The 15,766-nt window shown below is 45.2% G+C and overlaps 1 protein-coding gene across 1 annotated transcript in view; it reads right to left on the bottom strand.

Annotated features, from left to right (window-relative positions):
• The window catches only part of Gars1 (glycyl-tRNA synthetase 1), a 42,442-nt gene extending 34,867 nt beyond the window's left edge, over positions 1-7,575 (bottom strand). Inside the window, exon 1 of the mRNA XM_085840604.1 lies at positions 7,316-7,575. Within this exon, the coding sequence (XP_085696730.1) occupies positions 7,316-7,507 (192 nt within the window). The 5' untranslated portion in view covers positions 7,508-7,575. The remainder of the gene's footprint in view (positions 1-7,315) is intronic.
• Positions 7,576-15,766: the final 8,191 nt, after the last annotated feature.

A 15,766-nucleotide genomic window follows, 5' to 3' on the forward strand; every position in this document is an offset into this window, starting at 1 on the left:
AAGCACCTTTTTCTCCCATATACAAAGGGCTGCGAGGGCAGCCATGTTTTATTTACTGTCTTCCCTCCTGAGATCCCAGGCCCTGGAGGGATCCTTAGCATTCTCCTTGGCTTTCCAAGTCCCCACTCCTCCCTTCATTCATGACAGCCTCTTCTAGAACCAATGTTCTCTAGATATTCCAGGCAGAAAGTGCAAACAGAACAAGAACCAACGACACACACCAGAACCCAGTGCCAGCCGTTGCTGCCCTTCAGAACCTCCTAGTGCATTTCCCAGGAGTGAGCATGGTAAATGTGACATAAAGGCTATACCTTATGCTGTGGGTAATTTTTATAAAGAAGTATTCATTGGCTGAGAAAAAGCTGTTCAATATTTGGAAAAACACAGCATTAACCACGGCAATGCTGCTGGTATCTTGCAACCACACATGATGCCTTTACCAGTGCACACCCAGAGCAACTGCAGGAGGGTAAACCTGGGCAGGGGCTTAAGCATCCGCTTACCTCATTACCACTCCCAGGAGACAAACCAGAATGTACACACTGAAATACTCAGTGCTTGACTGCTATGTATTTAACTCCTTCTCTAACTCTTCATATGGCACTATCTGCACACACACGGTTTACTTAGCTGGTCACGGGGGTGCTCAGCAGCACGCCAAGGTCTATGATCTGCAGAGACCCCACCTCAAGTAGATTAAGTAACTAACTTCATTTGACATCCTCTATGAGTTTCACTACAACAATAAGGAATTTTGATGTAAAAAGGAGGCAGCGTCTGACATGGTGGAGAGCCATGCTATCAGCCTCTCTCCCCTCTATCACACTCAGTTTCTATTCTATCTCAGCATCAATGTTCCAGGCACCCTCCAACGTCATCTCATCCGCCTCACAATACCTGTGATCCAAAAGTGGACATTCTGGCTTGTTTAACGTACTCAGATGCAGTCAGAAAGGCCTTCAGATGTCCATTATGACACTCAGGCGTCTGTTGGCTGATACCATTAACCCAGTACGCCAAGCAGCCAGCACTCAGTACTAGCTAGTGGCCCACTCTCCACTCCTTGAGGGCTCCTCAAGGACATTAGAACGCCCCCCCCCATGTGCTTTCTCATGAGGAAATGAAGCCTGTATGAGCCTTTGTACAGAAGAGGTGCCAAGAGGTCCTTTTCCGTGTTGAAAGCAATTAGGTGAGTCCTCTTTAAAATCTCCCCAGTTGTTAATTATGGGCTCCCATATCATCTACTTCCTCCTAGAATTCTCACCAGGCACCGTGGAGCCATACCATAGGTAAATGAGTAGAAAGGATTTAAAATGCACTATCCCAAGTCACTTTTAGTCTTTTAAGGCACAGGTATTCAGTGGCCAGCCTTCATATGAGAGTTCTGTGAGGGTGAGGCTTCCTACCATTGAGGTCACTACCTTTCCAGCCTAGCAAAGAAGGGGAAATTCACATTTATTCTGAGTAATATAGAGAAATTAAGATCTCAATTTATGGCGATCTGTTTTTAAACCAAAAAAAAATCATAGAGATGCCTTAGACTCAAGGATTCCTACTAGCTAACTATTTTTCTTCAGCACCCAACCTCATCTGGGGGCTTCTGTGAGCACAGTGAATGGAACTGGCCTGCACTGCATCAAGACTTAAACTAGAAGCCCTGTTCCCAGGTGGAGGATTACAATACACACACACACTCACACTAACACACCCACACACACAAGCATACACTCGTACTCATACTCTCACACACACTCATGCACTCACACTCTCTCTCTCTCTCTCTCACACACACACACACACACACACACACACACACACACTAATGCTCAGTGTGACACAGGTGAATGGCTAACCTAGAACTTCACCCCAAGGGACCACATCCTCATTGCTCCTTCTGGGAGATGCCCAAGTCATACTCCACAGCCCAAGAAAAACAGGGCATGTTTCCTCACTGCTGGAGAGTGCCTGGCTTCACACATGTGGCCAGCAGGTTCTCGCTAAGGTCAGTGAGGCCATCTTAGATTCCAAATGTTTTATAACTACTAAAAACGCTTCATAAACTTTTCATTTGGCCTTTGTAGGTTAAGCAAGAAGTTTAAGTCACTCTTGGCTCAGAAAATCAAAGCCAAGAAAGATCCAAGGCTCCTCATGCTGTCTCCTCACAACTAGGAAGCAGCCCACCCATTCGAGGGACAGAGCCAAGAAGGAAAATTTGAAAGGTCACCGTCTCAAAATTAGAAGACATTAATTCTCACACATGGGTTCACAACAATATCAGCCTAAGAATCTAAGAAAACATGTAAGTTCCAGGCCAACAGTAGCCGGGGAACAGGGAACCAGTGTTCTTTCGACTGGTGAACAGTCCACAGGACACACTTAACAAGAGCATACTGTGTGCTAGCAGCAGGAGGTGCCAACACTTTACATGAACTCACTGTCATGTTTACAACTTTTCTGTACAATAGATGAAGAAAATGTTCAGCGACTGAAGGCTAAATAGTCACTTGCCTAAAGTCACTGGAAATGTAGCTTCAGAGGCTGCATTCTGAATGACAAGGTTATATTGCTACCACAGTTTAATCCTTAAACCACCACCACCACCACCACCACCACCACCACACACACACACACACACACACACACACACACACAGGGGAGGTCAGGGGTATAAAAAAAAGGCCCACCAAACAACTCTTCAAAGCTTTTCTTTTTGTTTGTTTGTTTGTTTGTTTGTTTGTTTGTTTTTGAGACAGGGTTTCTCTGTGTAGCCCTGGCTGTCCTGGAACTCACTCTGTAGACCAGGCTGGCCTCACACTCAGAGATCTGCCTGCCTCTGCCTCCCAAGTGCTGGGATTAAAGGCGGGTGCCACCACCGCCACTTCTCTTATACTGACAATGATTAAGTTCTACCTCGGACACACACACACACACACACACACACAAAACAAAAACAAACAAACCTCCACTACAACCACTCTGTGGGAGCTTCAAGCCACACACCCCCTCAAGTTCAGAGAGTGACTGTGAAACCTCATTAAACTGTCCCACCAGTACCTATAACCTCCAGAACAGGTCAGTCACCTCCAAAGTTCCTGCTTGTTCTGACAAGTATGAAGAGCCACATACATGGTGACAACCAGAGAACTCAGAATCACTGTTTACACAGAATCCTTCCTTCCTTTTTTGTTTTAGGTTTTTGTTTGTTGTCTGTTCCCCTCTCCCCACCCTCACACACCCTGTGTGGCCCTGGCTGTCCTGGAACTTGGCTCTGTGGACCAGGCTGGTCCAGAACTCAAGAGATTCACCTGCCTCAGTGCTAGCATTAGAGGTGTGGTCTACCATGCCTTGTTTGTTTGTTTTTTTGTTTGTTTCTGGTTGTTGTTTTTAAATGAGAAAAGCAATTTTGATAACAAGGAATGGGACTACAGCTGAATGCTTGTAACAGGTAAACTGTGAGCCCGAAGCTGCAAAGGTGGTGGTGAATGTCAGGCCGAGTACAGTGGACAGCACGTGAGGAAAGGCGATGTGAAGACAGCACTCCAAGCCTAAGACACACGTCTACAAGCTTGTGGACTCAGGGCCCCCTTGGGTGCCCTCAAGAGTGGGTGGGGCTCCTGGAACCATACAAATGTGCCACCACATCCAATCCAGCACTCTTCATGGATGCTGAAGGTTATGCTCAGACGCTCATGACTGCACAGCAAGCTCCCTGCGGGCTGAGCCATCTCCCCATCCTCAGGACTCCCCTTTAACCATCAAAGTCACCAAGAGAGCTTTTCTGTGAGCTACTGCTGAGCAGCTAAGTCCTGACTTAAGGTTTAACTTACACATTTCCATCTTGGTAGGAACCACCGTGCTTTAAATTTTGAGCTTCTACTGTTTCCCAGGCCAGAGACATATAGGATACTCGTGTGATGCTGGGTGGCAGCAGCAAGCCGTAGCTCCCAGTCAGCTGATGATCAGAAGGGTAAACGAGACACTCCACAGTCACTTGGCTGCTGAGCTAGGTGTTCTTAGGTAAGTTAGGTATTGTAATCAGGAAGTTTCAACTTACACTATTTACAATATACAAAGAATTTACCAGCCTATATTGTGGGTAGAGGAATATTTGTATTACAAAATAAAATGGAAACTTGGAAAACTTAAAAATTTTTAAAATTGCTTAAAACAAAAACAAACAAACAAACAGAAAAACCAATATAGGGCTGGAGAGATGGCTCAGTGGTTAAGAGCACTGACTGTTCTTCCGAAGGTCCTGAGTTCAAATCTCAGCAACCACATGGTGGCTCACAACCATCTGTAATGAGATCTGACGCCCTCTTCTGACATGTCTGAAGACAACTACAGTGTATTTACATATAATAAATAAATAAATCTTTGGGCTGGAGTGAGCAGAGGTCCTGAATTCAATTCCCAGCGACCACATGATGGCTCACAACCATCTGAACAGCTACAGTGTACTCATATACATAAAATAAATAAAATAAACCTTAGAAACAAAACAATATAACATGAACACCATTCTGAAAATAGTTACTTTCTAAAGTAAAATAAAATTTTATGGTGATTTGCTAATCTCTTAACTTCTAATTTATCAGACAGATTACCATATATGTTATATATTATAATGTATGGTCTGAAGTATTTCAAAATACTTCCAGGGTAGAGTCTATTAAAGAAATCATACATAGTGGAATTCTAAGTCATTTCAGGCAACTGTAGAAATTCTTTGATCAAAGCTCTGACAAGCAGTAGATTTAAAAGGCCCAGTGAGCTGGCTCAGCCAGTAAGAGTGAGGCTAACAAGCCTGACAGCCTGGGTTTGATTCCCAGAGAACACATTCCTGCAACACTTCCACGTACAGTAACAGAAAAGTGATATCCTGAAGATTCTCTTTAGATCTCCAAATGAGTGTGTGGCGTGCATGTGTACACACATACAGAAAATAAATATAAATATATGAAGATATTTTTCAAGTAATTTCAAAGGCATAGAGACAGCTCAGTGGTGTATGCTTGCCTAACATGCAGAAAGCTTGGAGTTCAAGCCCAGCCCCTCTGGAGGTGGAAGCTACAAGATCAAGGTCATCCTCCACTACATGCTGTCTTTGAGGACAGCTTGGGAGACCAGAAACCCTGGTTCTGAGGCCACAAAGTAGGACCTATCTCAAAAAGAAACAGAAAGTTATTTCTACCTCAGAAACCACAGCACTGAACTTTTTATAATCAAGTTACATAAACCCAGGAATGTATTTTAGGATTCTGAAAAAAAAAAATCTTTACCAATGCCTGTTCTCATCACAGTGTGTCCTGGTCATTTGGAGCTTCAAGTATCATAATATACTTAAAAAAAAAAAAAAAAAAAAAAAAAAAAAACAAGCCGGGCGTGGTGGCGCACGCCTTTAATCCCAGCACTCGGGAGGCAGAGGCAGGCGGATTTCTGAGTTCGAGGCCAGCCTGGTCTACAAAGTGAGCTCCAGGACAGCCAGAGCTATAAAGAGAAACCCTGTCTCGAAAAACCAAAAAAAAACAAAAAACAAAAAAAAAACTTTATGATTGCTAATATCACAACTTATCTTATAGAAAAATTCTTGGAGCCCTGTGAATCTGTCAAGCTCAGACTTAACAGAAACCAGTTTTCCAAAACTTTAGTTTTGGAAAAGCTTGAATTTTATTTTGGGGCACAACTATTTCTGGTAACACCCTTCAAAATACGTGCCACTGTTAAGAGCAATCCTTTAATACCTCCAAACGACATGTTAGTAAGTCTTCAACTGCCCAGGCTTTACAATGAAAACGTGTGACATGGACTGCATTCCATTTTTCCATACATGTCCAAGAGGAAAAAAGTTTAACTAGATGATCTTCAAACTCTTTCCAGTGACACTGGACTCAGTATAACTCAAATTTTCCACGCAACTAATCAATGTATATGTACTTCTGGAAAATTAGAAAAAAAAAAAAAAAAGGCCAAACTAACTTAAATAAATTAATTCAACTATTGGGAAAATATCCCAAAGTTTAAAAAAAACAAAAAACAAAAACAAAACAAACAAACAAAAAAAAACCCTATCAAACAAACACATAAAACCAAAAAAAAAAAAAAAAAAAAAAAAAAAAACCAAGTCAAAACCAACAACAAAGGACACGAAGGTCACACAAGTCGTACAGGAAGGCTCTCCATGATCAATGCGTCCTGAAGTTAACTACATTCAGTCTTACTACAGAGGAATACTATGTACTGCAGTTCCAGGCTAACGTGGCAGAGGGAGGGGTTTGCAGTGTGTGCTTTTTTTTTCCCCCAAAATTAGATGTATTGTTCCAAAGGAAGGAGTTAGGTCACAACAAAGGAGTCACACATACATTTATGTGGGGAGTGGAAGGTGGATGGAGACTGAATGTACAGAACATACAATTAAAAAAAAAAAAAAATGAAGCCCATAGTGAAATTCAAAATGAAAGCCTATTAACTGAGTCGGGCTCAAACGAGCAAAGTGGCAGAATTCCTCCAAGCTGCAGCACCTCAGCTCCAATGAATTATCCTTAAAACAGGACTCCACCGTCCTTAGCTAGACAAACGATTGCATCAGGCGCCACAGCAGGCGCAACCCGACCGGTGTTTACAGCTAGTAGGTCATGGATGCCAGGCCCTACTGTAAGCTCTGGCTCTTACTGGGTGTGGGTATCATCCCAAATACTTTTCTCCTTTCCCTCTTAAGTCTGATCACCACCACTCAGTGCTACAGTAAAAAAAAAAAAAAAAAAAAAGATCTGCATTAAATCCCCAGATTCTCCAGCTAAGAAACCTCCCTTCCCTTCCGCAAAATGACATTTTCAGGTGTTCCACCCTAAGAATGGATGACTTCACTGTGTGGCTCAGTCAGTCCATCTACAATTTCCAGCTTGATCCGAAAGCTCGCTGGTTCCAGACACCCTCTTAAGAAGGCAGAAAGATGACAGGAGAGGGATCATGAATTCGCATCAGTATTGGAGGGGGGTGGAGGGTCGACACCTCCCCATAGCCACGTTTCGACCGTGAGCCAGTCCTCAGGCTAAACACAGAAGCAACGAAGATGAAGAGAAGGGAACGCTTCCCAAAGCATCCCCAAGACTAAAGAAAAGAAGCGCGCAGCATCAGCTTGCCGCTTAGCCGGGCCATCGGGGCGCTCAAAGAGGGAGGCGAAGCCTACCGCTGGATTCGGGGTACGCAGCGAGGGCACGAGGCCCAAGGATCACGGATGCCGACGCAGCGCGGGGACAGGGGAAGGACGGGCAGGCGCGGGGTGCGGCGCGCGGCTGCGGGAGAGGGTCGGTACCTGCTGGCGCACGGCTAGCCGCAGTGGGGCCAGCAGCTCCTCCGCGCTGTCCATGCTGCTCCGGGAGGCGGCGGACTGCGCGGGAGCGCTGAGGAGCCGCTGAGACGCGGACGCTGCGACCACTCGGGACGGCGACAGGAGCGGCAGCGCAGCGCGGGTGGCTCTGAGCAGCGAGGGGAGCAGACAGGGCATGAGCACGCCGCCTAGGCGGTGCGCAGGGCGGCTACGGAAGCGGCGCGCGGCCCGCCCGGTGCATGATGAAATAGCGCAGCCAGGCCGCAGGCGCGCGCAGCCGCACTTCCCGCAGGCGCGCGCAGCCGCCGCGTCTGCAACCGCAGATTCGGCAGAGAACCCGGAAGGGCACCAACTTGCTCAAAAATGTATGAAGAGGACGCTCCAGACAAATGCGCAGAAGGACATGGCTTCTGAGAGTGCAGTTCTAACCCAGACGCCCGAGCACCTTCAGATCGTGGGCTTCTCCGTTGTCCCAGACGCTCGAATCGCCCCACTGGAACACACATACTGCTTCTTCCTCAGCCCATTGCTTAGAAGAGTATATAAAGTCACATAAAATCGGAACCTAGACTTAATATAAACGGGTCATGGTGATGCACATCCGTAATCCCAGCACTTGGGAAGGCGAGGTAGGAGGATCGTGAGTTCAAGACCAGCCTAAAATACACAGTGAGCCTCTGTCTTTAAGAAACAAACAAAAAACAACAACAACAAAAAATATTGCTCAAGATCCAATGTTCCTCGGACTATTTATAGGAATCAGAGTTGCTGTTCTTCTCAGGGCATGCCAGTTAATTTGAAAGACAAGGTGTGGAGGCAAAGGAAAAGTGATTTTACTTGGGAAACCACCTCATGGAGCAGTCAGGGAAACTCTTGCCTCAAAGCTCTTGCAGAAATTATATAGGTTGGATGCTCCCAAACTTGTGGACACCTTACAGCCAGATGATGGGCCCAATCAGGAGATACTAACTTCCAGTTTCACAAATATCAAGAAGACCATCATTATCCTTGTGCTATTGTTGTGATTGGCTAGCTCGTTTTTACACAATGGACAGTCTAGAGGGCAATGAACCTGGCTCAAGGCCCTCTTTCAGAGAGCCCAACTCCATGCAGTGAGAGACCACAAGTTCTCAACTCCCAGAAATCTTTGATGATGTTTTTTAGGGTGAAGAACCAGACACAATGTAGTTACTAGTTTACCCAGTATCCCCAAGACAAAAGTTAAGTAAGAGGAGGTTTGTAACACTCTTCATTTGCTTCCAAGTTGCTTTTACTGCCAATTTTAGGGATCACGCGTGTTTTTATTAGCTTTACTGGATATAATGCCTGTGGCGCTGTGGCAATCTTGGTGTTTTTCAGGAACTTGAAGGTGTAAACCAGTTTAAGTTACTGGCCCTTTCCTGCAGCCTGCACAGATATCCAAGGGTGACCTTTTGAAATCTGGGGGCTTAAAATTTCACACTCAGATCATGCTATTGCCACCATTGTTTAGAAGCATAGATCCAGTGAAGGGGTCCCGACAAAGATCACTGATGCGTCCTCAGTCTTCACCTATAGTCACTTTTCTGACACCTCAGACCACCCCGGCTTCTTTATCTACAAATAACTCCAAACCCCAGTCTTCAGGAGTCAGGTCCGAAATTCGTTCTCATGGCTACATGCTTGGCAGTCTCATGCATATTTTCCCAGTGGCTGGCATGCTATGGGCCTGTTTGAGCAAGCCAGGAACAAGTCCAGACAGACCTTTACCCATGGTTTAGCAGCTTGCAGTGTGGGGAACCCATGGACTAATCCAGGCACAGACTAGACCCCTTGTCCCAGGGAGTTGGCCCATTGCTGCTGACCTGCAAATTTCCCTTAGCAATAGAGAATGCTTCCTAGGCTTGGGAGACGTTTTACTCAGTGAGTAAATTTGGTGTAAGTAGCTGGGTTCTTCATTTCTTCTCTCTGGTTTGGCATTGGTTGTGAAAGTCTTAGTCCCAGATACTCTTTATTGCTTTAGCTGCCACTTCCAAGGATCTCGGTTCCCAATACTGTTGGTTGGAAGTTTGGAATTTTAGCCAGTCCTAGCTAAAGTGTAAACATCTAAGATTAACACCCAAACCCACTCGAGACTGAGATAAGGAGATGTGGACAACAAAGGAGGTCTCTCTACACCAGCCTGGTATAGCAACTTGCTCCATAGGAAAACGTAGTCCACAACCTACATAAGTTTGAAAATGAAAAGGTTAGTCATAGGTACAGGCAACTTTAACGAGTTCCGTTCTGTCATAAAATAATTTAGAGCCGTCTGGATTTTTGTAAACTGGTAACTTGATATTATTATATTGTTCTGTCTCATTCACTTATGGGTTAAATTAAATTTTTTTTCAAATTGCTTCATCCTTCTCTTGCCACCGCAGCTGCCACAGCTCCCTGGAGACCATGACTGGGATTCTGTGCTCTCAATGCCACAGCAGAGGTCTGTTCCCACTCAGGGAACCATGTCAGTATTTGGTGACACAATTAGGAAGCTGTCATTTCCTCCTCATACCCTCTCTGTGTAGACATCATGACGACAACCCCTTTAACCTTCTTTCAGGGATGCTCCAAGGGCTTACGTTGTGTCCTGCCTTCTCTCCTTACCAACACTTTGGGGAGAAATGGAAATGTATTGAAAAGAACCAAGTGGGCTCCAGTAGACACCAGCCAGAGCCCCTCTGTTGTCTTCAGTACAGTCTGTTAACTAACACAAAACATGTGAGTTAGTTTGCAGACAAGCATTATGTCTCTCTGCAGACAAAATGAAGCAACTAAGAGCTGGGGATAAAGTGATCTCTGTGCAAGCATAAGGACTTGAGTTAAGATGTCAAGCTGACTATTAGATAATTATCTGGGGAGTAAGGTTTAGGAAATGAGACAAAGCAGAAACAATGCCAAATAGACTTGTTAGTGCTAGGAGGACTGTCTTAGTTAGGGTTTCATTGCTGTGAAGAGACACCATGACCAAGGCAACTCTTCTAAAGGAAAACAATTAATTGGGGCTGACAGCCTCAGAGGTTTAGCCCATTATCATCATGGCAGGAAACATGGCAGCATGCAGGCAGACATGGTGCTGGAAGAGCTGAGAGTTCTACATGCTGATCCATAGGCAGCAGGAAATGTCTTCCACACTGGGCAGAGTTTGAGCATAGGAAACTTCAAAGCCTGCCCCCACAGTGACACACTTCCTCCAACAAGGCCACACCCACTCAGACAAGGCCACACCTCCTAATAGTGCCACTCCCCATGGGCCAAGCATTCCAACATCTAAGTCTATGGGAGCCATACCTATTCAAACCACCACAAGTACCTTAACCCATTTGCCAGCTTCAGTGGGGCTAGACAAACATTAACCCATTTGCCAGTTTCAGTGATGATAGGAGAATACTGAGCCACTCACAAGCTTCAGTGATGCTAGGAGCATCTTAACCCGTTCACTAGCTTCAATGATAAAGGATCATTTTAACCCAATCACTGGCTTCACTTCTGTCATATAAAACTAGATGATCATCTAAGCCCTTGAATCGGATTCTTCCCTGCCAACTCCTGAATAGTCTCTGAGCACTAGGCAGGCCACTTAGTTCCATTAACAGACAGAGACCTGGAGGTTGGCAGATAGTGGGAGCTGATATGGAGTAGAAGAACCAAGAGCTTCATGAAGTTGGGTTTATCCAGGGTGTAAGAGTAGCTTTCTGGGGGCTGGTGAGATGGCTCAGCGGGTAAGAGCACCCGACTGCTCTTCCGAAGGTCCAGAGTTCAAATCTCAGCAACCACATGGTGGCTCACAACCATCCGCAACGAGATCTGGCGCCTTCTTCTGGAGCGTCTGAAGACAGCTACAGTGTACTTACATATAATAAATAAATCTTTAAAAAAAAAAAAAAGAGTAGCTTTCTGGAGCAGTCTCGGGTGGAGGAGTGCCCAGAGGAACAGAGATGAGCCGCCCCCGCGACGGAGGGGATTGAAGGACAGTAGGCTTCTTGGGCAGAGTCAGTATTTGGTTGGAGCCAGAGTAGTTAAAATCCTTCCTATTCAGGGCTCAGGGCCAGAGAGTGTCAGTGTTTAGACTGGCAAGCTTGTTTCAGCTGCCTCCACTGGGCACGTACAATGGCCTCAAGGTGGAGGCAATCTCGTTTGCCTCTCGTTTAAAGAGTCTGGAATTCATGGGCCACTAACAGCAATCACAAATATGGCCTCATATCCACCAAATTTAAAAGCAAGTCAGTCCTCAGCTGTTGTGTGGTTAAAGTATACTCAAGTACCTGTCGGGCACTTACAGGAGAATGGATACTATCAGAAATTGTGTTATTAAGTGAAGTGAGCCAGACTCAGAAAGACAATTGTTCCATGTTTTCTTTGATGTGTTGAATTTCAACTTGTGTGTGTGTGTGTGTGTGTGTGTGACTTTATATATGTCTGTTTGTAGGTTATGAAACTAGAAAGGGGCTCATGAGAGCAAAGGAGATCTTAAGGGAAGTAAATTTCCTCGTCCTGTGTGGCTTGGTCCCAGAAACTTGAGTGGCGGAGTGTGAGAATGAAGACAAACTTGGACCAGGCATGTTGTGCACACGCTGCTATGGTGGCACCAGCTATGCAGCAGCCTGGAGCCCCTGCATGTTTCTTATGCTCAGCAGAGAGGGAAGAGTTAACTTGTTTGGGGAGGAGGTCTCTATAAGGTAAGTGGTCTCAGGATCTAAGTATCTGGGAGGAGGAAGCTGTAATTGCTAGGGGTTTTTGTACACACTGGTCACTCACTCATAAGCACTCATACTCCTCCACACTGCCGACATTCACACTGGCACCAGAAGAAGGCTTTGCCATCCCTCTGAGCCCAATTCTGAGGGAAGGGCTTGGCTGTTTTTCTCATGGATCTGAGGCCTTGGCCCTTGGCATGGCCGGCTCAGGTCAAACAATACACATTCGCTTAGAACTTCACTAGCTCAGGCCTTCATCTGTTTCCTACAGGTGGGTAGTAGAGAAGACACTGGGATACAAGGACTTGGAGAGCAAAAAGGGCTCTGACTGGGAAAAGGAAGGCAACAAGCTAAAGGCAAGATGGGGGACATGGAAAGACAATAGGGAAAGAAACAATATAAAAACAAACTGTAATGCCATGATAAAAAAGCCACTAAAATACACAAACTTGTCGGTGAGGTTGTCACAGGAAAGACCCATTGACACCTGAAGGAGAGATCACTGGCAGTCATCAGCCACCTGAAATGTCTCTCAGAGCAGGCTCCACCTTGAGGTTAACTTGTGTGCAGTCCATTGTGAACATACACACACACACACACACACACACACACAATTTCTTTTACCAAAGTCTTGCACTTCAAACTGCTTTTGTCGCCTGAGAAGAAAGAGTCCCTCTTACGGGTTCGTAGTCTTGAAATAAAAGGATTTAAGAAAGGAGTCAGAAAGAAACTAACAGGACAGCCAGCTGCCAGGAGGAAAGAGATGGGAAGAGAAAAGAAGTTCTGCTTTCAGAGTTAAGAGGTAAAAGGCAGACAGCTCAGCAATGGGAGACTTCTAGCAGCTGCATAGGTAGACCGTCTTCTATGAGGGAGGGAGGAAATGCCCCCTGTCAGGGCAAACAGGATGAAGATTTAGGATAGCAGTCGAAAAGGACAATGGAAAGAAGAAACCCAAGTTCTGAGTTCTAACTCAGAACTAACAGTGGTCTTAGCAGAGAAGATCTGCAAGCAGCTTCATGGAGTGGGGGTATATACATGGGATCTAGTGGGGGGGTAGCTGGTCCTCCCTTTTTCTGGTCATGCCTTCAGGTGTATCATGTTTCTTTCCACCCCTCCCCCACCCGCACTCTCCCATCCCCCCAGCTTCAGGCTGGTTGTAAAACAGGATTTCCTCCTATGGAAGGTCTCCAGCATTGTCTGGGCCAGGGAGGCTTTCATTGTCTATATTAAAAAACTATTACCAACCACTGATGGAGTCAATTGTAAAGGGAACAGCTGACCATCAGCGGTCCTATACACCTCCAAAGTGGCTGGCACATTGATATTCATGTCCCAAATGGTACCTGGAAATAGATGGCAACAGTGAATGGTTGGTCTCTCCTATCTTGCTGACACCCACCCTATGCCACTTCACAGTGGTGGGAGAAACCCTGGGGTTCGAGTCTCAGTCAAAGGTTTTGTCACTGTGGCAAACATCCAGAAGAAATGGTTTAAAGGAAGGAGGATTCCTTTTGGCTCACTGCTTCTGAGGTGTCAGTCCTCGGTCACCTGGGTCTGAGGTAAGGTTGAGCATCCTGGTGTCAAGAGTCGTGTAGTAGAAGGTTGTTCAGCCTCATGGCAGCCAGGAACCAAAGAGAATAACTTAGAGAGGGGGAGAAAGGAAAAGATATGCCGCAGACCCTCTGGGTCCCTTTGTCTGAGTGGAACGAGTGTCTGGGGCAGGTGGACAAGGCGTCAGCGGATGACAGACAGACCAACACAGAGATTGTGTAGAATCTGAATGTATTGTCACAAAGTGAACACCAGTCTTATATAGTACAGAAAATACAAGGGGTTAGAAGTCACAGCAGGCAAAGTACATTGAAGTTGCCTGACACAAAACAAAGGAATGACTTCAAAAGGATTTACAGGAACCAGGTAGATGTTTACAGTAAAGATAAAGCAGTCCTACCTAGGGTCAGCTTAGTGACAGGTAAGGATTTCACACTCTAGTGCTATACCTTTGAACCTTGTGAAAGCCAGCACCAGGGGGTTCTGCTCTTAGCAGACCTCATGAATAATGCAATCCCACAAACCCTCTATTTCCTAGGCCTTGCTAAATTCTTATATGAGTGTAACTTTTAAGTTTCTGGAGAATCTCCATTTGTCAGGAGAATTCACCAACTTGCTTCTAATATGCAATGCAGCCTGTACTGAAGATTTCAATCTCAGTGGGATTCCCTAGCTCTATTATGGTATTCCCTTGTTTGGGTGAGTTTTGCTATTGTCCTTAGTAAATATTTTGCAGACCAGCTCTGAGCTACTGGCTCCGTCTTTTGTAACGCTTAATTAGTTACTGAATAGGTAACTTCTTTACTGCATTCCTGCCAGATTCCAAACTTGTTGGCTTCTGGGACCTTGGAATACTGGGGAGGCTTAACTATATCAGAATTTAATCTTAAAAGGCATTTATAATAAAATAATAAAAGAGAGCTCGTAGTTCCATACACCAGACTAATGCGGGAATAGGGTGTGAGTAAATGGGTAAATGAGACCACCAAAGCTCCAGGAGGTGAGTTTCCTTGAAACTCTTTTCCTCATGAGTGCTTACAGACTTTTCAGCCTGTCAAGCAGACTTGACCGGAGTGCATGGCAAAGATACATCCTTCAAAGGCATGCCCTGGTTAGCTATATCCCCCAGCCAGTGCCTACCCACTGATATCATCAAATGTAGAATCTGTTAATGGGTTAACTCATTGGTGAGGTCGGGACACTCCTGACCCAGTAACAAAAGCATCCCTCACCCCTGCTTCTATCAGACACTAGCCTTCAACACAAGGGCCTTGTGTAGGACACACATCATGTCCAAACCACAGGGTGTCGTTCCCTTTCTTTATTCGCATTTTCTCTTTGCCCTGTTTTTCTGGAATCCTAGTGCTACCTTGAGAATGGACTCTCTCTGACAAGGGAGTCCTTTCTAGTTCTTACCACACACCTCTCCCAGGCACCTTAGCTCTCAGATGCTTATGTTTTGATGGCACACGCTTGTGATCCCAACACTTGTGAGGCCAAGACAGGAAAATAACAAGTTTAATCAGTGCCATGCTACTGTTGCAGGATATTTTATCACAATGTGAATTCCAGAATTGTGTTATTTACTAGGAAAAAAAAAACTGCTTCTGGTTGTGGTATGGCTCAGCCCTAGCACACACCTTTGATCCAAGAGCTCTCTGTTTATTGTAAAAAGAAGTAAATAAAGTCAACCATAGACCAAACAACCAGTTGACAGGGAGTGAACACAGGAAAAAAAAGAGAGAGAGAGAGAGAGATTAAGAGGAAGTCAGGAGGACAAACAGAGACACACAGGAAGAAGAAGGGAGAGACATTCAGTTTGAAAGGTTTTGTGAGACAGCGTGGAGAAGGAGAATTTCCTTTTTCCTCTTCCTTTTGGGACTTCGTCAGTTGAGGCTTTTTCTGCCTCTCTTTCAGCAGACTTTAGCCCCCAGTATTTGTCTTCTGAGTCTTTATTGTTGTAAATTCGTTGTTTTCTAAATGCTAGAGTTATAGTGACCAGGATGGAAGTGTTGCCTGCTTTTAATCCCACTACCCAGGGACAAACTCAGATACAACTCCTAAATGGGAGAAATCACATACCGTATTTACAAATTATTATAAAAATCACTCTACAGGGTTACTAGAAAGGCACCTGATTTCCAGTGGGGACAGGAACAAAGAACAGCTT

The sequence above is a fragment of the Mus caroli genome, unplaced genomic scaffold (genome assembly GCF_978045245.1).
Source record: "Mus caroli unplaced genomic scaffold, Mus_caroli_1 scaffold_7, whole genome shotgun sequence".
NCBI classification, from domain to species: Eukaryota; Metazoa; Chordata; class Mammalia; order Rodentia; family Muridae; genus Mus; species Mus caroli.